The sequence below is a fragment of the Urocitellus parryii genome, chromosome 7 (genome assembly GCF_045843805.1).
Source record: "Urocitellus parryii isolate mUroPar1 chromosome 7, mUroPar1.hap1, whole genome shotgun sequence".
Taxonomy (NCBI): Eukaryota; Metazoa; Chordata; class Mammalia; order Rodentia; family Sciuridae; genus Urocitellus; species Urocitellus parryii.
Window position 1 is genome coordinate 156,798,114 of NC_135537.1, and position 23,812 is coordinate 156,821,925.

The 23,812-nt window shown below is 41.1% G+C and overlaps 1 protein-coding gene across 1 annotated transcript in view; it reads left to right on the forward strand.

Moving 5' to 3' along the window:
- The first annotated feature begins 3,063 nt into the window (after positions 1 to 3,063).
- The window catches only part of Ca10 (carbonic anhydrase 10), a 466,337-nt gene continuing 445,588 nt past the window's right edge, over positions 3,064 to 23,812 (forward strand). Inside the window, exon 1 of the mRNA XM_077801340.1 lies at positions 3,064 to 3,124. Coding sequence (XP_077657466.1) covers positions 3,064 to 3,124 — 61 coding nt within the window. The remainder of the gene's footprint in view (positions 3,125 to 23,812) is intronic.

Genomic DNA, 23,812 nt, shown 5'->3' on the forward strand with positions numbered 1-23,812 from the left:
TCAAAAATCCCTTTCATGCAGTCTACTTTCAAGGCACGGTGACAACCGTTCCCCAAATGTTTCCTAAATGGGCTAATTCTCACTATCTCGGATCTCTTATTAATGTTCTTAAGTGCCAATGTCTTTCGTGCTGAGCCTCAAAGCTCTCTACATAAGAATCATGGATTTACTGCATCTGGGCTTTGATTTTTAATGTGTTGGCCACCTGGAGTCCTTGGCTGTCATCTCAGAGAGCAGATCCCTCGGCCACACCTCCTTCTCGAAGAGTTGGCAAGTCTGCCAGTGGTTCCTTTTTAGAATCCCGGGAGGCAGCAGGACTACACTCTCTGGCTCTTGCAGTCAGCCCAGCCCCAACAGCTACAAGAGCTACTGTTCTGCTCTCCCTCTCACCACTCAACAAAAAGATCCCCTAAGCCCCTGGGCAATAGACTCCGTTCAAGAATCCTGGGAGCACTGTAGTGTAACTCTTTTGGCTCCCATGCTTCATCCTCAGATAACACACGGCGTGGGTGTCCGGTTCGCTGCGGAAAGACTCACTATATGGATTCTACAGTGTCATCACCCCCTTCCCCCCGAACCCCCACACACTTCTTTGCTCTCCACTTATCCACCCTTTTTTGCAGATGGAGGCTCACACTAAAATGGCCTCTAAACATCAAAAAATTAAAAGTAAAAATATATATATACTGCGGGTTATTGTGTATTTGTGTTTGTTGTGTGTGTCCATCCGCGCTTGTGCAAAATCTCCAAACGTCACAGTTCATAATCAGGACAAGCGCGTTGAGAAATCCCAGGTCTTTCCAGGGATTCCCTCTGCCCTGCCCTCCTCTTCTTCAGCATCCCCACCCCAAGGAGGTAGGTCTGGGGCTTTCGCAAACCACTACTGCAGGGAGGGAGAGAGAGAGAGAGAGAGAGAGAGAGAGAGAGAGAGAGAGAGAGAGAGAGAGGCACACAAATCTGCTGCAGTTTTTCTTTTCCTTTCACTCTCAGTCCTCTTAGGCGACCAGTCCCGAGCGCAGGGTTTCGTTCCATTTCTCCCGCATCCACACTGCAGCCCGGTACAAGTCCTTCCCAGGTTTCAGACTGCCCGATCTACCACTAGACCTTCTGCGGACCGGCTGGCTCCGGCTCGCCCTGGGTGGTGGGTGGTGCTCGCACCGCCCCCACCTTCCCCTGGGGCCGTGGAGAACCGCGCGCTGGGCTTGTGTGTGCGCGCGCACGGGTTTCGTGGGGGAAATCTTCGCTGGAAGCTGCTGAGTCGCTGGCGGAGAGTATCCTGAAGCCCACCAAAAACCTCCAAAGCACTAGAGCATCCCTAAAGAAAAACAGAGTAAAAGAAAAACAAGAAGGGAAAGCCGTTTCCCGAAGGCCCGGTTTTCCAAGTCTCGGATCCTCCCAGAGCTGAGTAAAGGCGCAGTTGGCAGCAACCGCTGCTGGAACCAGTGGACTTAGAAACGGTTTTTCCCCCTTTCGGGAGGAGGGAGTGAGGGACTTGCAGGCAAGAGTTGCACCTGGTTTAGGAACCTGCAGAGAGGAGAACTCTGGGGTAAGTAGTGTTCTGGCACTAGAGCAGAAAGGGGGAAGGAGTGGGAGGGGGCAATAGAGGGATGAAAGGGAGAGGGCAGGGAATGAATTATGCAGAAAAAAAAAATCCCTAATATTCCGCAGCGGAGGGAGAGCACAGCGCAGCACTCCCAGGTTGAGTCCCGCCTGGGTTTCCTGCGCGGAACAAGCAGGCGCGAAGTTCTTTTTAAGGAGAGGAGAAACTCAAAGATCCTGGAGGGTAACGGAGGCAGCCGGGCGGGGCGGATCGCAGAGGCGGCCGCCAGGGGCTGGGGCCGAGGCAGTGGCCAGGGCCTCAAGCTCTGACGCCCAGCCTTCTCCTCCTCCTTATGGCCGGGTTAAACCTCACTTCCCCACCTTGGACTTCTGCCTCCGCCCCCGGTTGCCCGGAGGCCCAGCTGACGTTGGGACTACAGGCGGCTGTGCGAACGCTCACCTGGGCGAGCCTCCTTCTCCTCCTCCTCCTCTTCCTCCTCCGCCTCCCGCCCCCACCTGCCCTCCTCCTCCTCCACCTCCTCCTCCTCTCTGAATCGGGAAGCGTCGGGATCCGTAGGCGAGGAAATAACGACCCCTGCAGTTGCATTGCGGAAAATCTCGGCGGCGGCGCTAGTTGCGGGCGATGGAAGCGAGGCAACTGGGGGTTCTGGGGAGCCCAGGAAAATAGCAAAGGAGCAGAAAGCGCGCGCGCGACGTAGGGAGCCAGTGGGTCCCCCAACGCGCCCCGGTTTTCTGCGCCCAGCGGTTTCACTCGGGGTTCTGGACACGCGGCCTCAACCCGGCTTGGAGGCGGCAGGCTGCGCGCGGACTTGGGGAGCAGGGAGGGTCGGCGGAGGCTGCCGGTGGCCGGCGGTTTCTGGCAATAATCCCTGCCTCTCTTTCTCTGTCTGTCTGTCTGCTGTGTCTGCTCCTCCTCCCACCCCCGGAAGCAGGAGGAGAACGTCCCTGAGCAGAGAAGCCACCCTCTGACCATGCCCCGGTGAGGGGCGCGGACTTCGAGGGCAACTTGTCGCGGACTGCCTGGGTTTAGCCAGAGAGCTAAAAGCTGCCGGGAGCCCGGAACTGCACGGCGCGGCCCGGCGGGGGGCTATCGTCTATGTCTTCTTGGGGCGCCTGGCGGATCGGGGTCTCGTTTTTGCAGGAAGAGCCCAGCTCTGGTGGCTTCAGGTGGCTGCCGCCGCCGCTGCTAGTGCTGTTTCCACCACTGGTGCGAGGAGCAGAGACGCGCGAGTGGGGAGACCTCCGAGACAGCGAGGCATCGGACATGTGTCAGCACATCTGGGGCGCACATCCGTCGAGCCTGAGGGGAGATTTGCTGGAACAATTCAAACTGCGATATTGATCTTGGGGGTGACTGTCCCTGGCCGGCTGTCGGGTGGGAGTGCGAGTGTGCGCTCGCTCGGGAGAGTGTGTGTGTGTGTGTGTGTATGTGTGCCGTGTCGGGCACCCCCCTTTCCCCCCTGTTTTCCCGTCGAGTGATGCACTTGGAATGAGAATCAGAGGATGGAAATAGTCTGGGAGGTGCTTTTTCTTCTTCAAGCCAATTTCATCGTCTGCATATCAGGTACGGGACGTGTTGGAGTCACGGGGCGGGTTTGGTTGATATTGTGATGTTTGGAATATATGGGATTTTATTGTGTGTAGACATAAGGCGGGAAGGGAGGGGTGATACAGACCCATTCCTTTCTGTGGGTTTGCTGTTTTCCGAATCAAAACCCTCCAAGCCCAAAGGGTGTGTGTGTGTGTGTGTGTGTGTGTGTGTGTGTGTGTTTGGTGAGGGTCGGATCTGTGTGGAGTCCCTGGAAGGGAAAGAAGAAGAAGGAGGTGAGGGTTTAAAAAGAAGAGGCAGATGGGTGTTGATTTTCAACTGCTTTTCTGGCTGAGAACTCTGGCGCCGAAATCTGAGCCTTGGCAACCCCTACCCCCATCCCCTGGCTTTCAAAGTTCCCAAACTCAGTGGTTCCTGTCTGGCAAAATGGAGGAACAGCCCTGCCCTGATGTTTAGACACTTTCAAGGGACTGCGGGAGGATGCGGGACTGGGGAATGCCATCAGGGACCCAAGAGATCCTCCATGCCTTCCCTAAATATGGAAGGATGGGGGTGTTTGAAACCTGGTGGCACGCCCCCCTCCACCACAAATAAAAGAAAAACCCTTCTGAAACAATATCACCAATACCACTTTAGACCATGATCTTCCTTAATTCCCAGTAGCGAAGATGTGCTTGCTCAGACACTGATTTCAGGCTACTTGTGCCAGCCTGTGATTTGAGAAGCAGATGAGAACCCAGGGTGTTGAGGTAAATGAGGTAGGGCTTGTGTGTGGCTGCCCCTGAGTGTCCTGTGTTGGGAGGGATTCTGATTTCTGAGCAGTGTCTTTGTTGGTGCAGAAAACTGAGGGTGGGAGGGAACCAGTGAGGAAAAGCCCCAGGACCAACAGTATTCCCCAGTTCAATGGCTCCTCCCATTGGCCAGCACCCACTCCATTTCCCTTCACACCTGCTGTTTAAGCACCCAGAGTGAAGCCCATTTGCTGTGCTCCTTTCTGCCTGCATTCCCTCTGCAGAATTGGGGACTGAGCCAACTTCCCATGAAGTCACCAAAAGAGAGCAGGAACCTTGCCCCTGTGAGCAAACCCATTAAAGCAGCATTGGGGATGGAGAGACATGTTTCCTGTTTCTTCCTTTAGCCCTTCCAGTTTCCATCCCCTAAGCCAGACCTGATTCTGAATATTAAAAACCCTTGTTCCACCCTTACCTGGACCTAGTTCCAATTACCATTCCTTAATTTCAGTTGTCTCCTCATAAGGCAGGAGTTGGGAATCAGTTATTTGAAATTAATGTTTGGGGCTTGCCCATCCTACTAAGAAATATTTTATAATATTCCTCTGTAATACTGTAGTGAGTTATGTTGTATATTGTACAGACAAGAAAAAGTACCTGGAATCACCCAAATTTCTCTAGTGGGTACACTTTTATTCTATAATGCATCCATGAGTAAAATTCCCAAGATGACTATAAAGGTTTATATCAATCATATGTCCAAGGATGGACAGGGTGACATCTCAAAAGGCCGCATTTTACTTCTTTTTCTTCTTCGTGTCTTTTGCAAACTCTTTCTCTTGTTCTAGAATATTTTTAACTAGTAATTAAATAGGCTTTGCCTAACCCCTTTTCTAGCATCATAAATAAGTTTCCAATCAGACAAGCCATCTGAGTCCTTAAAGATTCACAAAAGGGGAACATTCACTGAGCCTCTAGATTTCCCCTAGCATCTTCTTCTTCCCCAGCCCTTGCCCTAAATTTTGCCAGGCAATGCCATAGGGGAACAAGTTGAGGAATCTGTGCTTAGCCTCCCAAAGAAGTCTTGGTGGGATACCTGTCATAGCTGTATTTGATTTGGTGTATCAGCAACTAAATTATTCAAATGAGAATATTAGGAGGGGTTATTTCTAACCCAGGAGTAGAGCTACCGACCCTGTGGCTTTCCGCATGTATTTACTAAATAATCATCATTGCTGTGTAATGAGAGGATAAAAGTATAAGCAAAATTGCTAGCTATTAGCTAAACACAGAAAACTAGGTTAGCATTCCAAATGCCTAGTTAAGATCTGCATTAATTTGCACTTTATGAAGACATGTACTCTGTATTTATACATCCATAAACTTAACTTCAAAAGGTCATTCTTTCTCCATGGTCAAAGTGATCTCCTCCTCCAGTAAGCAAAACTACCCATTGAGTGATGCCTGTGTATGTCTGAATTATGATTAGTGATATAATCATGATTCACAATTGCCACAGTTTGGGGACTTGGTCTCCTTTCTTCTCCTATCTGACAGCATTAGGATATATAGGAATGCAAAGCACTAAGGTTGAATAATTATGCCTCAGGGAGAGTTTAGTGGGTCTTTCATTTCTGTTTCTATGATTTGCAGTTTTAATTTGCTCACGACTGAGCTTTACTAAAAGGAACATAACCCTGTGATCATAGTCTCTACTAAATCATAAATTAAAAAATATAAATAAAAAACAAAGCACTTCACCATCTTAGAATGAGTTGCCCTGACCAGTAAATGGGTGTTCATCCTCACTGAGTTCCCAGACACTGATGATTGATGCATTAGTAGGGTGGAATTCATTATAGAGGAACACACAACTGGAAAAGACCAGCCCAAATCTGCAGTATAAACATTTTGCAGGAGGAAGATGTTGGTAATAGCTCTGGCCTATGGAAGGCATATTGACTGAATTTCATTTGATGGCATTTGCTTTCAGTAACACTCTGGGCTTTTGGCTTAGTGTTTTGTTAACCAAAGTTTCCAATTTCTTCTTCCATCACACGCCCCCCCCCCCCCAAATTAAAAGTGTACCACAGGAGTTTTTTTTTGTTTGTTTGGTTGGTTTGTTTTTTTTACTGTGTTTATTTGTAGATATTGCTTATGTACAGCTACCTGGGCTTGGCACACTGATGGTTCTGCACTGGTAATTTAGTTAAATGAGACTGAGGGTCTGCTTGGCCAGGCTTAGCTAGCTTCTGGGTAGGTAGCATGTGTGTCCTTCCTCCAAGAGATCATATTAATTTTGGCCTCTTAATGACAACACAACGAGCTTAAAGAAGGACTGCCATGAGCAGGGAACTCTTCTGGCTCCACATTAAATTTAGACCTTATTTTACTGAAAATGTAAGGCAGCAGGATCTGTAAAGAGACCAGGAATGGACACACACACACACACACACACACACACACACACACACACACAGAGAGAGAGAGAGAGAGAGAGAGAGAGAGAGAATGAGAGTGAACCAGAATGATTTTTTTTTTCTGTGCTAGCAAGAGCATCATTCCTTTCCCACAAAAGCAGCTCAGATCAGCGAGAATGAATGAGCATTGAGCATGAGGAGAGAAATTCCTGGTTAAAAAGACAGCTGCCTGATTTAATTCATACAATGTATCCTATTTCCTCTCTTACATAACTTTACTTCTTCATCAGTTTATTCATAATAGTAGCAATAACAATTTAAATTGTGTGGTGCTTTTACACATTTTAAATGTATTTGCAGATATTTTAACTTTTTTTATTGTAGAATTCTTGGGGTAATTTTGTAGATGAAGCAATGAAAGTCCACAGAGCTTTAGCCTAGGTCTAATAGTGAAAGTTCAATATATCATTTATGTTTGATTCAAGATTTCTTTGAAATGTTTTAATTTTTTTGTATTTTGATGTTTCTAATTGAAAGAATAAATTGGGTTTATTGAATGTAAGTCTTAGAAGAGCTTGGAAATGAAGTTTAAAGCAAAAAACCATAGTATGAGGCTAGAATTGAGATTGTATTTGACTTGTTGTACCTGTCAACTCAGTGGATGAAACTGTCACCCAGATTCCCCTGCATCTCATAATCAGCAGTTCCTATAAGCACAGAATATTTAGTATATTTGTCTAATCTGAATATTGAAATGGTCTCACTTTAATTTATTTATGTGGAAGTAGAAAAGGGATAATAGTACACATCCCACAAGTTTGTTTCATGGATTAAATGAGATTATATATATATATATATATATATGTGTGTGTGTGTATAATATATATATATAATATATATATATATAATATAATTAAATATATATACATATATTTATTTATTTATTTATTTTATTTTACTTATCGCAGTGCCTGACACATAGTATATCAATTTATCTTTTTTTTCTACAAATCTGAGACTGTATAAGTTTGGTTAATGTAGAGTAGAGCTGTGTGTTCTTCCACATCAGTTATAAAATCAGCAAGCACATTTTATAACATTGACCACGAATCCTACTTCCAAGGATGCCTTGGCCAGAAAGTTTGAAGTATCTCTAATTTTCCTTCTCACACAAATGAGAACCATTGTATTAGGCTTTGGTGCATCATCATGAAGTTAACCCAGTTTAAAGCTGTGAACCCACTACTGAGATGCCGTCTGGAGAGTTAATAAATTTCCTGGTAACCATGTAGTACTCAATACCCAGGAGATCAGCAGAATTTTCTTTATTCTGCTTGTAGATTTATAAGTTGGTGTAGACCCAATTTTAAAGTACTTACAAAATGACACATTTGCATTCAATATGACTTCAAATAGAATATCTTATTAAATGCAAATGAACCCTACCCACACTACTCATCTAATACTCTCATTCATAATGTGATTTCTCTACATTGAGTTTCTCATGTGACTTCAGACAGCCAGTCATCAACAGATAACCATCATCCTAGATGAAACTCTCTAGGCAGTGGTCAGTGAGTAAAGTGAGTTGTCCTAATATAAATTCCCAAGGGAAAAAAAGAAATAGCAATGTGGAGAATCATTCTCTTGGGTGAGGAGAGGGGTTTGATTGCCATTGAGGAAGTCAGTTTCTATAACCTTAACTAGATGAAAGTTTACATATTTGTATTTAGAGTTTAGCTCAGAACTGAGATCCAGGTACCATATGGGTAAGGTAGCAAGCCCTTACAGAAAGAATATGGAAGTCACAAGACCCACTCTGTAATACAACTCTAACCTAATCACCTATGTGACTTTGACAATTGTCTTAACCTCTCAGTCTCAGTTTCTTCATCTGTAAAATGAAAGTTATATTTGTTTATAATAATAATTAATAATAATTATTGTTGACACTTTGAACCACTTCTTGTAAATGCCAATTAATTATTTAGTCATTTTATTCTGCATTCAAATAGCAAAGTATTGAGAGCTGTGTGCCACAGACTAGAGGATTGTTAAAAGAAACATCAGAACATGATCCCATTCGTCATGCATCGCACATGTAGAGTATCTGTGGATTTATATATTATGTACTGACCCTGTTTAAGATAGAGTTGTAAAAGCAAAGTTGAGAAGCATACACATGATGTAGGAGGGTATAAGATAGCATTTAATTGTTTATAATTATAAAAGTTGTATTCCAAAGTGTATTTTGATAGAGAGCAATAAGAGTAATGCTTCATTGCTTAATACAGGACATACATTCTACAGAAGAGAGAAATCAAGTAATGAAGGAGAGGGAGGATATTAGATGGATGTTAGAGTTCTGGATGTAAGAGATGGTAAAGGAAGAGGGATGGGTGTGTCTACAGACAATAGCATATGCAAACAGTATGTTTGGAGGCAAGAGCTGAAATCAAGTGTTCACTTGGGGAGATACTGGAATGTTGGGAGGAACCCACTTAGGGAGCTATTGAATTAGAGACTGTGGAATGTCCTAACATATTTATTCTCTTTGTGATTTTTATTTTTAAGTTATGACTCCTTGAATTGATTCAATGGATTGAACTTAGTTCAAACTTGTTTGCAATTCTAACATTGCTTTGGATCTTAAATTAGTGTTGCATGGTCTCCAGTAAGTGCTGAATTTGCATAGTCTGTAACCTATTTAAATTGCAGAATGTTCAGTTCTTTAGGGGGCAGGGAGAGAGAGGTTTGCTTCTTTTTTATCTCTAAAATGAAAGTAACAACACTCAAGGTTGTGGTATTTATAGGGAAATTATAAAGATAACAAAGCACTGTTTGTAAAATACTCAGCTCAGTATCTAGGATATGACTGACCAAATTATATATAACATATGTGAGTAAGCACAGGCTTTGGAGCTAAGACAAGCTTACTTGTGAATTACAACTTTGCCTTTCACTCTTTGTGTTGTGTTGGGAAAGTCGTTTGGATTCTAGGATCCTCAGCTTTCTCATCTGTAAAATGAGGGCTGGAATAAATGTACATAAGATATTTCTTTCATAGTGCCTGGCATGTGGTCATCAGTGAATTGAAGTTGTCTCCACAAAATTATTCTTAGTTCATCTTCTTCATTATCATCATTATGATTGATGCCAATAATAATAATTATTGTTGACACTTTGAACCACTTCTTGTAAATGCCAATTAATTATTTAGTCATTTTATTCTGCGTTCAAATCGCAAAGTATTGAGAGCTGTGTGCCACAGACTAGAATCACAATAATGAACACCACCTGGTTCTTCATATTTACAAGATAGTATGTGTTATATGATAGAGGTGTGCACAAAGTATTCTGGGAGCACAAAGGAAGAGCAAGTAGCTCTGTGGTTGCCAAGTGGGGAAAGGAAAGATTTATAGAGTAGACAAAAGCAGGAAGGAATAGCAGGAGTCAAGAGCAGTATGTTTGTAGGTAGGAGATGTAAAAGAGCAAAATATGAGAAGTACAGTGACATAGGCATATGGAGGTAATGGGATGAAAAAGTCACTATAGATAGGACTACAAAAAATAAGGACTGGCTTAGTGGTAAAGTGCTCACCTAGCATACTCAGAGCCTTGGGTTTGATGCCTAGTGCAGTGTAAATAAATAAATAAACAAATAACCTGGAGCTTGCAAGCTAAGATGAACAGTCTAGACCTTAGCTTTTCTTTATGAGAAGCAAAGGAGGAGGTAGGAAAGTGACATAGTCAGATTTGTTTGCAACTTAATAAAATATTATTATACTTTGTAACAAGCCATACTGTTCTTTTCCCCTTGTTAATCTTTATTCTTGATCACAAAACACAAAAAACTATTGAAAAACATCCTAGCCTCCTAGATCAATTAGCTCAACCAGCCTTTTGAGTGACAGATAAACAAAAGGGAAGGAGGAACATTTTCATCTCTCCTTTGACCCTGATTTACCCTGATACTTGAGACTTAGTATTTTCATGTTAAGCAAATGCAACTGTCTTCAGTTTGTATATGAATAATCACAATAATGTCTTTAACAGTAGACGAAGGCCAAGAGAAACCAATCACCCATGCATGCATTTATGTCATGAAGATAAATTAGGCCAAGCAGTAGATACACTGTTTGACATGCGACAGATGCTTGAAGCAATACCAAGCATTTTGCAGCATCTTTACCTTCCTAAAATCTGCACAACTCTCATTTCTAATAGACTACATGTTCACTTGGGAAAATATGCTCTTGGTCCCCTGAATTATAGACCCATTGCACCTTCTCAATGTTTCAGTAACTAGAGAGTGACTAGAGAGACGTAAAATGAACATGTCTCCTTTGTCTGCCTAATCCTGCAACACCTGTTGAGGGCATACTGAACTATTGAGGCACTGGGGAGCCAACAAGAATGAACAAGACACTGAACTTGCCCTCCAAAAACTTGGTCATCAAATAAGAGACTAATGTAAAAAAATAGTCGTTACGATCGAATGTGTCAAGTACTGTAATGAGAAGATACAGGAAGTGTATGAAGGGAACAGAGAAGGGATATCTGACTCCTCCTGGAGATGAGAGGGGTAAAGGTAAGAGTATGTCATGTTAGTCAGAAGATGCTTGAGCTATGGCTTGAAAGGTTTGGCTAATGAGGAGAGTGATGGAAAGGGATGACCACAAGAAACAACATTTGCAAAGGCAAAGGAAGATTAAGGTGCTGGTCAAGAGGGCAACAGCTAGAGTGGAGTGTGGTGGGTGAGGTTGAGGTGGAGAGCGTTAGGAGACACTATTTCAATAGCCATGATGCCTTGCATATAATAATGTCCCTCTGTGTAAAAGAGGCCTTCTTTTTTTTTTTTTTTTTGGTACTGGGATTGAATTTAGGGGCTCTTTGCCACTGAGCCACATCCCCAGCCCTATTTTGTATTTTGTTTAGAGACAGGGTCTCACTGCGTTGCTTAATGCCTCACCATTGCTTAGCCTGGCTTTGAACTTGTGATCCTCCTGCCTCAGCCTCCTAAGCCGCTGGAATTACAGGTGTGTGCCACTGTGCCCTGTAAGAATCCTCCTTTATAGGCCCCGAAAAGTATGAAGTTTGTATCTTTCTCTTCATTAGGAACTGACCAGTCAGGGGTGAACTTTCTGGCTCTGGTCCACCTATGCTCCATTTGACCAAGATCACTGGTCATTTTCCAGTGTTTGTATCTGGCTCCAGGTGAAATCTCCAAAGCTTTTTAGACAACTCAGATATAGATTATAGAGGTTATCTCCTTACTTATTTTATTGCTAGGTATTTATACTTTACCAAAAAAAAAAAAAGCGCCAGAAATCTATTGGCTAACTTTGGATTTTACAATGTGTCACTTATCATCTGACTTTGGTCTGATTATTGAGTGTTTCCTATAATATTTTTTTATGGTTTTCATCCCAGAACTTGAAGAGATTTTTAGCATGCTGGAGTTGGGCTGGGTTGAGGGAGGTGGGTGATGAGAAATGGCCTAGGATCACCTTTATAACAAAACCATAATTGCTCTTTATTAGCAAGGTTGGGGTGGGGATGGGACAGCCAGTGTTTGGGTTTGATTACATTTGCATGAAGGTGCCATCAGGGTGGCAGCAGAGAGATTATCGGTGGTTACGGAGCAGACAGCCTACAAATGCTTTTGCCTCCTGATCTGGGTGAGGTGACACTTTTGTCACAACAAATGCGAAATTAATCTTTAACTTTGTCTAATACTTCATGCCCAGTGGCTAAGGGGGCTGGCAGTAGGAAATGAAGCCTGTGACTTTCAGGTGAGTTTTCCAGAGCCAAGTCTTGCTGGCTTTGCAACACATTTGGCAGCAATGCCAGAGTTGGAATAAACACATTAACTGAAGGATATGAGTCAACACATTTCCCTTCCGCTCTCCTCTCCCCCCACTACATACACAGCTACGTTTTACCCTCAAGGAAAACAGTTCTGATGGCAGCACTTACTGACTGAGCGTAGTTCTTTCCTGCTCTGTGAGGTTGGGATAATAACAAATATCTCACAGGACTCTGGAAATAGCAAAGTAACAGGCATGGCGGTTTCAATTTTTTTCTACCCTTTCATGTGTTTGTCCATTCATTGCACAAATGCTAACGAATAGAATAGATATCTCCTCTGAAGTCGGGTAGTGGACCAGGCATACAATTAAATGTACTGAACAAAATAGCCATGATCTTTGTCCTGGTATAATTTCTATCTAGTGAAATGCAAATAGTGTGGATTATTTTTTTCTCATTGCCCAACTCAGTGCCTGGAATGCAGAGCTGATCAATAATGAATGACTAAATTAATACATAGATGAATAAGAAGGAGTCTTTTTTTTTTTTTTTTTTTTTTTTAGAATTGCTTTCTAGACTTCTCAGGAGGCTAGGAGACAAGATCTGAGGCCAATCGAAGAAGAGCTGAAGCAGACCAGACTGTCTCCCTCTTCCTTCTGCTGCCTGTAGGTTTTTAAATGTGCAAAGAGTCAGAGAGAAAGGGAACCAATCCAGGGAACAACATATTTTATCATTTTCTGTTTCCTTCTCAGACTCAGCCTTGTTTGACCAACCGTCCTTGCTTGAGATACTTAGAATTGTTTAAAATGTTTTCCATCTCCTTTTTGCTCTATGACACCATATTGTGGACTTGAAATGGGACCATTAAGGATCTGTGGGTTCACTGTTGTTCCTTTCTATATGTCATCTCTGTTCCTATTAGAGGAGATTATTTAGGATATGGTGATTTTCAGCTTGGGAGAAACCAACACCTCATTGTGCTGTAGTTAGTATGGAATTAGAGTGCTTCCCAGGAGGACCTGCCCTACCCTTTGGTCTTGATGCAGAGCAAGACAGGAAGTGACTGGTCTCTATGGTGTTTTCAGTCTCCTGTCAAAAAACATTACTTCTCTGGCCCTTTTGGAACTAAGCAGCGATGTAGCTGACTAGATTTCACCAGACAGAAGAGATGAGAGTCTAGGAATTAAAAAAAAAAAAGGAGAGAATTTACTCTCCTTGAGTGCAAATTCCATCTGTCATCACCTCCTTGATCTTAACAACTGTTAGGAAATGGTGAGGTGGATAATTTGTTGCTATTTATTCACTTGTTATTTTAATGACAGAAAAAAAATGTGGTGGGGGGACCTGGGGAAAATAGTCTTGTTGCTAACTTCTGATTAAATAAGTCGATTTTTCAGGTAGATACTAAAAGAAAGCAAAAGCATCTTGTGAGTATTACATTTCTTTTGTATGGCCTGGGTGTGAATAGAAATATGTCACTTGCTCTCTTAAGTCTCAGAATGCACCATCGTGACACCAGCTGTATGTTGCAAAGACTGGAACCCCTGTAGAATAAAACATAGCAAAGTCATTATTTTTAATATCTGTAACAAGTTTCATCACTGCTTTTCCACTGGGGAGCAGTTCTTTGTGACCTAGTAGTTTGTTTTAGTTCAGTATTGTAGTGGCTAAATGACAGCCACACATAATCTTTGGCGCACAAGTTGGTGCCACCTTTTTATTTTTTTATTCTCTGCTTTTAGAACTGCTGGAACTAGAGCTTGACTGAGCCAGGTACAGTCTTGTATTGCGCCACATCGAAGGGCAAGGCATGTTGAGCAAATTAATGAATGAGAGTTGGTTTTGTGCATTGGATATTTAGGCTAATCGTGAACTCAAATGAGATGTTCTTCCTGGATCATTGCTCCTTGCAAGACAGAGATTGTATATACAAAAGTGTTTCAGGGTCATAAACATGAGTGATTTTGGAAATCACTGAATTTATTTTAATGTTAAATATGTTACAAGAGTGTTAAAATTTAGGAAAAAATAAGAAATTACCCATAGACCAAACTTTTGTTTACTAGAGTTTGAAATTATAACTTTTCCAACCTGAAATATTGGTACTGAATTTTTTTTTTTACGTTATATCTTAAATATTTCTCCAAGGCTCTTTCTGGTAATAGCTGTTCAGGAAATCATGGATTCTTACTCACATGAATTGTCAGGTTGGTATATCTCTCATTCCCTCTCCCCCACCCCACCCCTGCCACACTCTGAGGAGGGTGGGCACTTGGTAAAGGGGACAAAGGAGAGGAGAAAAACCTTTTGTAATTAGTAGGGAGTCCCAAGGCTGGTGAAAATTATATTGCCTTCAAAACATGGTTTCTACATTGTCCTTGACATCAACAATCAACAGATGGAGAAGAAAGTCTGGAGGAGGATCATGGGAGAGGTTCTAATAGGCCAGGAAGGGAAGCTATGTACATCATTTCTAGTCACAGGGACATCTCTTATTGCAAAGGAGCTGGGAATAGTCCCAGGGCTAGCCTTTGGCCCAGGAGCAAAGGGAACTTGGTTTGAACAATTGTCTTGTAACTACCACTTTAATGCCCATGATTTTCATTTTATATTTCCATAATGAGCCTATTCATCTAATTTTTTAACATTTATATTTTCCCCCAGTTTTGAACAATCCATTTTGTCGCTAGTTCATCCTATTTTTTTGACATCTGTTTTTATGTCTACAGATAATTATTTCTATTGAATTATTTCATTAACATAACCATAATATTGTGATTACTGGGTCACATACTGTGAAGTTCTTTGTGATTTTATCATATCATAAGTAATGTGTAGCCTGTTTATAAGGCTCCAGACGTAAACTTGAATTCCTTGGGAGAGTAAGCATATATATAAAGATTAAACCTTTACAGATTCTTCCAACAGTGATCCACACCTAAAAACTATTAAACAAACAACAAAAAAAACCTGGAATAGCCCTGGAGTTCGAGATAGTATTTTACTCTATGAATTTGATCTGAGACAAGCAGCTATGATTAAGAGCTGGGTTTGGAATTTAGGGATTTCAGTGTTTTTCCTGGAACTTTTTTTTAAATAAATTACCCCAGCTAGGTTGATGGGGTGAAACTTTAGGATTGAAGACGTCATAAGGGGTTAGTCTGCCCCTACAAGCTCTGTGCAGTGGGTAGGACATTGAACCAATTTTCTTCTCTTAAACAGGAATGTTGGAATAGGGAATTTGAGAGATCACTTTCTAACTTGGGAACCCTAGGGTGTTAAGAGACTTTTATAGAAAATGGTCCAAGCTTTGTGTTGATTCTAAACTTCTCCAGTTTTGAAAGGTCAAAGCAGCAAGATTGAAAGTAGAGGAAGAACTTTCAAGACTGAAGTGAATGGAAAAGTGGAGAATGGTTTTCTAGATGAGCAAGAGTAAGATAAGGCATTGTAACAGAATAGCCCAGACTCTTACTTGTAGGATGATGACATGTAGCCCTTTACTATACCCTGAGAAGAAGTGGGGCTGGGGCAGGGGCGGGTGGGGGTCATCACTAACTTCTACATAAAAGCTTGTGTTGAAAACTGTGCATATTGTCTTACCATTTAATCTTGACTCTGCTGAGAGTCCTTTTATGATCTTGGGAAGTTACTTAACATCTCTGACTGAGCCTCAGTATCCTCATTTGTACACTGGAGGTAATAGAATGTGTCTTTGAAGTCAAGGGAGATTGAAATTTTAAAATGTGGCCTGGTGCTTGACACATAGAATGCATTTGATAAATGCTAGGTTTTGCTGTTGTTATGGTTGAAGGTAGAAGAACAAAAGACACATTGGGCAAAATTAGGAAGGAATTTGGCAATATCATGTAAAACATGGGGATTAAATGAGCCAATGCATGTGAAAGTATTTAGCACAATGCCTGTACATAGCACATAATCAGTTAAGGTTGGTTGAATTTGATTCACTAGGGGAAACTAGGATGTTCAGGGAATATTTTAAAGGTAATAAGAAGGAAGACAATCATGCCTTTTCCTAGAATGAGCTTCAGAGACAATTTACTGAGTCTGAGCTACATTTTTCTTTAAAAAATTATTTTAAAAATTTAATGCCACATATTTTCCTTTTACAACTATAGAAACTTAGACTTATCAAGGCCTCCAGTATGTATGATTTTGTGTATTACTTGTGTCATCCAGTAAAAATCTAACCTTGAAAGTAGAGACAAACAGAATTCTGATTTAGGGATTTGCTTATCATTTTTCTTCCTTGATACATTAAGAAATGCGGGGTTATTGGCCAGAGCAATAAAGAAATGAGGTATCATCTTCCAATTCATTTATAGTAAAAGATATAATATTTAGTCTGTGCATTCTAAAACTGTCACTCATTTTTACTGAAATATGACTACTGTTTTTTTTTCTTTTCATTGTTTAGTCTTGCCAGTCTTCTTGGGGTATTAATTTGTGCACATGGTAACCTTAACCATGTTTTTTCAATCCATTTGTAACATGAAAATATAATTTTGATTTATGCTTAATATTCACTTGAGAGAAAGGATTTTTTAGATGATAATTAAATGCTTTCCTATTCCTGGGATGGTGAAGTGGTTTGTTTTCAAATATATCTGATCTGAGAATTTCAGCAAAAGGCATAAAAGAAAAAACAAAAAGAAACAGGACAGATGACAAATGCTGTGTTGATGTTAAGTAAAGACAAGCAAACTGTAACCTGGGTACGTCTCTAGGGAGCCGGCTTTAGGCTTTTCTGAGCTTTTGGGTCTTTTGGTGAAATTTTTTCCCCCCAGTCACGTTGGTAGAGAGAGGCTGGATTACAACTGAGAATGCAGAGATTAATGGTTTGTTGTGACTAATCCACTAAACCCCTACTCCTATTTCTCTCACAGTGATTGAACTTGAGAAGCTGAAGATAGACCCACACTGTTTATCCTGCTATCAGATCTCTATGATTTAATGAGACCTAATATCTTTAAGGGTGTGTAACTGAGAACTGGAGAACCTTCTTGGAACAGCATCACCTTTTGCATTCAGGAATTCTTTATTAATTGCTTATTAGATCCCAATGCGTTTTTTTTTCATAATCCTTTAAAAAGAATATTTTCACCTGAATACATTTTAAAAATAGTAATACTAACATAACCCAACTTTAAATAATTTGGAAAGCATTACATTAATTCTAAATGCAAACATTGTTAATATTCTGGTTTGTTTCCAAATTCGTGTGAGATAAATATATGGTTTAGATGCATTAAAATGAGGTCCACCTAAAATGTAAGCAAAATAATGTGAAAATGATTTGTATATACTTAGATGGGATAGATATGGCACTCATGAAAATCATAATGTTGTGCCAAAATGGGCTCAGATTGGAAGAAATTTGAACAAAATTTAAGTTTACAAATTCTTCATTATTAATTCAGTGCTCTTAAAAATAATTAATAGTAAGATAAAAAGATGATACAAATGGTCATAGGATTTGGGATTTTTGGCCAGGAGAAACATTACAATTGAGGCAGTGACAATTTAGAAATAAAGTTTAAAAATGTTTTAACAATTAAAGTAGAAAAATATGTTTAAATGCACTGAGCAGCCATATAGTTTGAAGAATGAATAACAGTTATGTTTAAACCCAAACTGTTTCAAGGGGGCAGGTTTTGAGTAAGTTAAATTCCCCTGCATCCCAGTTTTCTAGTCTGTAAAATGAGGTTAAAATAACACTTGAGTGATTTTTTTTCCCATAATTATTAAGTGACATGAAAGTAAACATCTAGAACATTTTCATCAGGCAGATAATGTCTTAATGTTATCAGTAACATCACACTTATAACAGTTGAGATGCAGCCAGCCAAAACCAAAGCCATCCCACATTGTTAAAATAGGTGTTTAAAAGTCTTCCATGAAATCCCATAAAACAATCTTTCCAACTTCTCTCCAGTTTGCCAGTTCACTGTTCAGTGAAGACACTAACGTGCATTTTTACCTGTTCCTTTGCTTGTTTTGACCCACTTGAACCAGGTGTGGGTTAAGCCCATGTGTCCTCCCACTTTCAGCCAGAGGTTCCTCTCTGTGAGTGCTGGTGGGACTGATCTGTCCAGCCAGCAGTGGTGTCTTGTTCCTTTGTGCTCTATTGGTCTTCCTGTCTCCTGTACTGCCCACCCATCTATCTGTCTTCATAGATGAAAATCCATCCTGCTCAGGACTCACCTAGTCTACTTGTATATCCTGTCCCACTCCAGCATGCTGATTGGATGAACTTTACTCCCCAATCTGTGATCAGAATTTTTCATGCATCCTGACAAGTAGAAACTGCTGATTTAAGTTGTATTTCCCCTTCCCTGATCCACCTAGTTCCTTTTAGAAATACTATATCTGAGACAGGGGCACAGCGAAAAACAGCCTATGTGCCAAATTCGGCCCACTGCCTGATTTGGGGAATAAAGTTTTATTGGGACCCAGTTAAGCTTTCACACCACCAAGCAGAGCTGAGTAGCTGTGACATTGACTGTACTACTTTGCACAACCTAAAGAATTTGCTCTCTGGTCCTTTACAGAAAAAGAGAGTGACCTCCCTCACACAAGCTTTCGATTCAAATGCTTCCAACAGGTGGGAGAATAAACTGGGCAGCTAAATAGGCCATTTTCTTCCATAAAGGATTGGTTAAATTTTAGATGAAATATTCAAATTTTAAAAAGCCTTGAAGCTTCCAGAACCTCAGAACTATATTTTGTGGGTGACTCTGGCGGTTTTTACCACCCCAGAATGATTCCTTAAGCACCTGCCACTATCAGAAACCAAAAAAAGGAAATTTCAGTTTATGCTTGTTTGGATGGCGAGAGCTCTCTTTGCTGTTAGAGGAGCTTGGGATTGCTCTGGCCTGGCAGAGTAAACATTCTGGTGGGAAGCCACCCTCGGCAAAGGGATGGCTCGTGCTAGGGATGGCAGTTTGGCAGGGAAGAAGCAAGCTTTCAGAGAGTACTATTCTGCTGCCAGCTTCTTAGGAAAAAAAAAAATAACCCTCCTCTTCTGGGAATGGAGATCAGACCATATTCAGAAATAAGAACATCACCTGGAGAATAAGCAATTTTAGGAATGACAACCTGAGAAATCAAACCTTTCTCCCTGATGATTGAGACAGGGCAGACTCATAACCAAGGCCATGATCAGCTTCTGCACTTGGATACAGTGTTTTTCTCCCAAATAACAAGCTGAATGAGCTGCGCAGGGCTCTGGGAAATGATTGCTATCCTTCCTGGACAGATGGGGGAAATTGAAGTCAAGAAGTAAAGGCTTAGTCTGGCCACAGAGGGAGTGGGTTCTGGCAAGGTCCCCTTGGGACCACAGCAGCTGGGGTCCCCGCCCTCTTAGACACAGCATTTGTACCCGAGAAGCTACTAAGGTAAATTTCACAATGCTGCGGAACAGTGGATTTTTTTTTTGAACTCTAGAGCAGGGGCTGGCAAATGAGGGTCTACAGACCAAATCCAGCCCACTGCCTGCTTTTATAACCCAGGAATTAAGAGTGATGTTTACAATTTCAGATGCTTGGGAACAAAAAAAAAAAAAACAGTAAAATATTCCATGATACATAAAAATTATATGAAACCAAATTTTGGTTTCTAAATAAAATTTCATTGAAACAGCAACACCCATTAATTTATGGATCACTTCTTATGTATAGACTTTCACACTACAATGGAGAGCCAAGATGTTGATCCTATATTTTACAAAGCCCAAGTTATCTACTTACCTGACATTTTGCAGAAAACAAGTTTGCTAACCCCTGTCTAGAGTACATGTAACATAATTAATATCAATTGTATCAAGGCATAATATATGTAAAATACAATGCACTCATTTTGAGTCCTCTGTTGAGTTTTGGAAAAAGAGTACAGTCCTGTAGCTACCACCATGATCAAGATGGCCATTTCCATCACTGCCAAATTTTCCTGTGTTTTCCTAGTCTCTCCTTCTCCTAACCCTGAACTCAGGCAATGAATAAATCTGATCTCTGTTACTAGGAGCAGCTTTTAAATATTTATTTACAGAGCATTTCAGAGCACGAGAGACTGTTGAGGGGAGAGGGGTGGGGGTGTGGGAAATTGTGAAGTTGATTTTATTCTTTCATTTGATAATTCCTTAATTCTCTCCAAACACCCACTCCAAACAGGCACTTAACTGCTCATAGTATTAGAAGCTAATAGCACTGTACAAAAAGCTCTCCATTTATATCATTTAATCTTTTAACCCTATGAGGGAGTACTTATTTAGGTTCCCTTTTATTTAGCTATTAAAATGCAAAACATGTTTAAATGCTCTGAGAAGCCATAGAGTTTTCACTGGAAATGATTAAGAACTGGGTTCACCACCATTTTCTCAACCCCTTACATGCTGGTAGCTTTTGAGTATGTTATCTTCTGCGTTTCAGTTTACTAATCCGTAAAATGGGGATTAAAAATAACCACTTTCATGATTTGGGAGAGGAGACAGAGGCACCCAGATTTTACTTAATGAAGAGCACACAGCTTTTGAGATCTAAGGTAAGATTTGAACTTAGATCGGAATCTATACTCTGAGATTTGCTACCACAGCGCACAATTAGATAACCTGACTAGAAGTCAGCTTGAGAGTTAATAGCTACATTTGATAGAAAAGTGAGATTCAGAGGGGTTAAGTAACTGGCCCAAGTCACCCAGCTGCTGACTGCCAGAGTCAGGATTCGAACTGAGCTCTCAAACAAGTAGGAGACACGGAATAGAGACTGGGAATACATTGTCTTCAAAGCCACCTTCTCTTACAAATGGGTGAACTAAAAGCCATGGCAAGTGAGTTCTAAATAATGCAGAGGATGAAAGTGGAGGGGGATGAAAAGCAATCTTAAGCCAGATGTACTTTTGCTTTCTAGACTAATGGATATTCCTAGACTATTTAATTTAATATAAACAACTAATGGTTGTAAAGTGCTTTAAAAAAAATACCAAATGATTCGTCCTTGTTGACCAGCATCAATAATCAAAATTTCTCTTCTTATCCCTTCACAAACAGCATTCTATGTGCACTGGTCTGTTTAGATGGAGAAAATGAAAATCAAAGTCTTCAAAGAGCATGCCATAGACTCTGTTCTTTCTCTCCTTCCCCTTACACCTACTATTACTAAGGGTGGTGCTGTTTTCCAGTCCTTGTTTTGAATGATTTCATTGCATCTCTTCAGAGCTATTTAACTAAGTGCTCAGCACCTAAATGGTGCCCCAAGATGTTGTTTATTATTCCAGTGTTCTGGAAATATTGTAGTCATCTCCACGAAGGCCCTTCTTCGAACCTAGAACAAGAGGCTAGGACCATTGTAGCCCTAAGGGGTAAATGACAGAACTTCTCCAAGACTAATGTAAATAGAATAGAAATTCATAAGCATTTGTACTGCTTACAGAATCTGAGGGTGGATCAAAGAATTAGAACTGAAGGCTATATTTATAAGAGTATGTTATGCTATTGCTCTGAAAAAGACTTGGCTCTTGCCATTCTGGATAGAAATAGCCAGATCCCATTGCTTATGCAGATTGGGCATTAGACCCATGGTGTCCAGGAAGCTGTACCCTTCTGCTACCCACATGGCCAGAAAATGGATTTCATACCAGACCTGCTGCTTCAGTTGTTCACTTCAGAACCAAAGTCTCAAACACATGAAGGGCCAGACCCAGTCACATGCCTATACCCACCCAAATGGAAAGTCCAGGATTCTACCTGGCTGGGATTGAACCCAAAAGGTGGAAATACTCCAAGCATAATAGGTTGGCTGAGTAATGATGTCCCCAAGGTGTGTATATTTTAATCCCAGGAACCTGTGGAAAGCTGACCTGATGTGGTCAAAGAAATTTTGCAGACATGCTCAAGTCAAGGATTTGAAGATGGGGAGATTATGTCAGATTATCTAGGACCCAGTGTGGTCACAAGGCCCTGATAAGAGACAGTAAGAGAGAAAGAGATGTGACCACAGAAGTTAATGTTGGATTGATGTGCTTTGGAGGTGGAAGAAGGGTGTCATGAGCTGAGAAGTTTGCAAGGTCTCTAGTGACTGGAAAAGGCAAAGAAATGGGTGGCCCGTGGAGCCTTCAGAAGGCCCACAGACCTGCTGCACCTTGATTTTAGCTCCTTAGGAGCTCCAGAACTATAAGATAATACATTTGTGTTACTCAAAGCCACTACATTTGTAGTAATTTGTTTCAGCAGCAATAAGAAAACCAATACACATAGAATAGGTATTCATAATGTGATGGGAATCCAGAAAGTATGTCAAATGTCGAGCACAGCAGCATCGCAGGAAAGCCAGGAAAATTCTACCCCACACCCAGCTCAAAGGTCACACCTCTCTACCCTACGAGAATGTTCTGAGTCCCAAATCTGGGTAGGGTGAACAAACTGAGTTAAATTGCTTGTGATTATTCAGTTTGTCCACTCACTTTATTCATTCCATGATTTATTCAACAAATGTTCTATTCATTAAATAAATATTTACTAGAGTTGAGTGCCAAGCCCTGTGAAAGATTCTATGGTTACAAAGGAAAATGAGGACAAAGACTGAAAGCTAACAGTCAAGAAGTTTGTAGACATTATATTTAGATTTTTCAATGATATCTATGTATCAAGAGTTTACCAAAAATCCACATTAAGGGGATTTTGAAGAGAATTAAATTATCTGGAATCAGGATGTCCCGATGACTCTGGAAGAAAACCCCAAACAAATTATTTATGAAGATATGATACTAGAATGGCTGATATTTTAAGCAATTGACTATCTCTTAGAATAAGTCAACAAAGGACTTTTTTCTTGTGTCTTAAACATAATGTGAAGTATTTGATACCCCTTATTTCATTTTATCATATTAGTCTCTAAGGTATAGATAATTATTAATCCCCATTTTATGAATGATGGAACTGAAATTTGGAAATATGACCAAAAAATTTCACCTGGGTAATGAAGCAAGCTGGAATCAAACCTCAGGCCACCGGACTCTTGAACCCACTTTGTCACCCTACGTGCCTATGTGCCACACCCTGGGGCCAGCAATTCAAGTGTGTGGGGGAAAAAATCCTCACATGGCAGGTAAACTTCTAAACTTGGTAGGTAAAATGAGCTATAGAAATACAGGTAAAGAGTTACCTGATTTTCCAGGGAGGCTGATTATACAGAGGAAACTCTTCATTTTGGATAATTTCCAGTTCATTTGGTAAGATTATTAGCTTAAAACTGAAAATAGAAGCAGCCCCCAGGTTTCTTTCACTAATCTAGGTACAACATTTGTTCTCCTAGATTATTTCAGTTTTAAAGTTCACATATTTCATAAGGAATATACAAAAGTCAGACTCTCCCCCTTTCTCCTCTTTTCCTTCATCTGTAGCCATGGGAATGCTTTGATCAGGGGTATTGTTAACAGGACCCTTTGCAGCCTCATGCCGACAAGTCTGTGTGTTAGAGAGGGTGACAGAGGTAGCCCTCTAGAACCTGCTTAAGGCTGAGTGCCTCTCCTCTTCAATGGCTCATCAAGCACCCACATAGAAAATGCCAAGGCTGGCTGGACTGTGAACATGGACCCACAGATAACACCTGTCACTTAGCTCAAGAAGCTTAGGTGTGTATAGTTCCTTGACCACTGAGCCAGGGGCTACATTTTGCAGATATGGCTCCCAAGTGTGCTGCTCCTGAGGTATTGGGAGCTGGTGTTTGCTG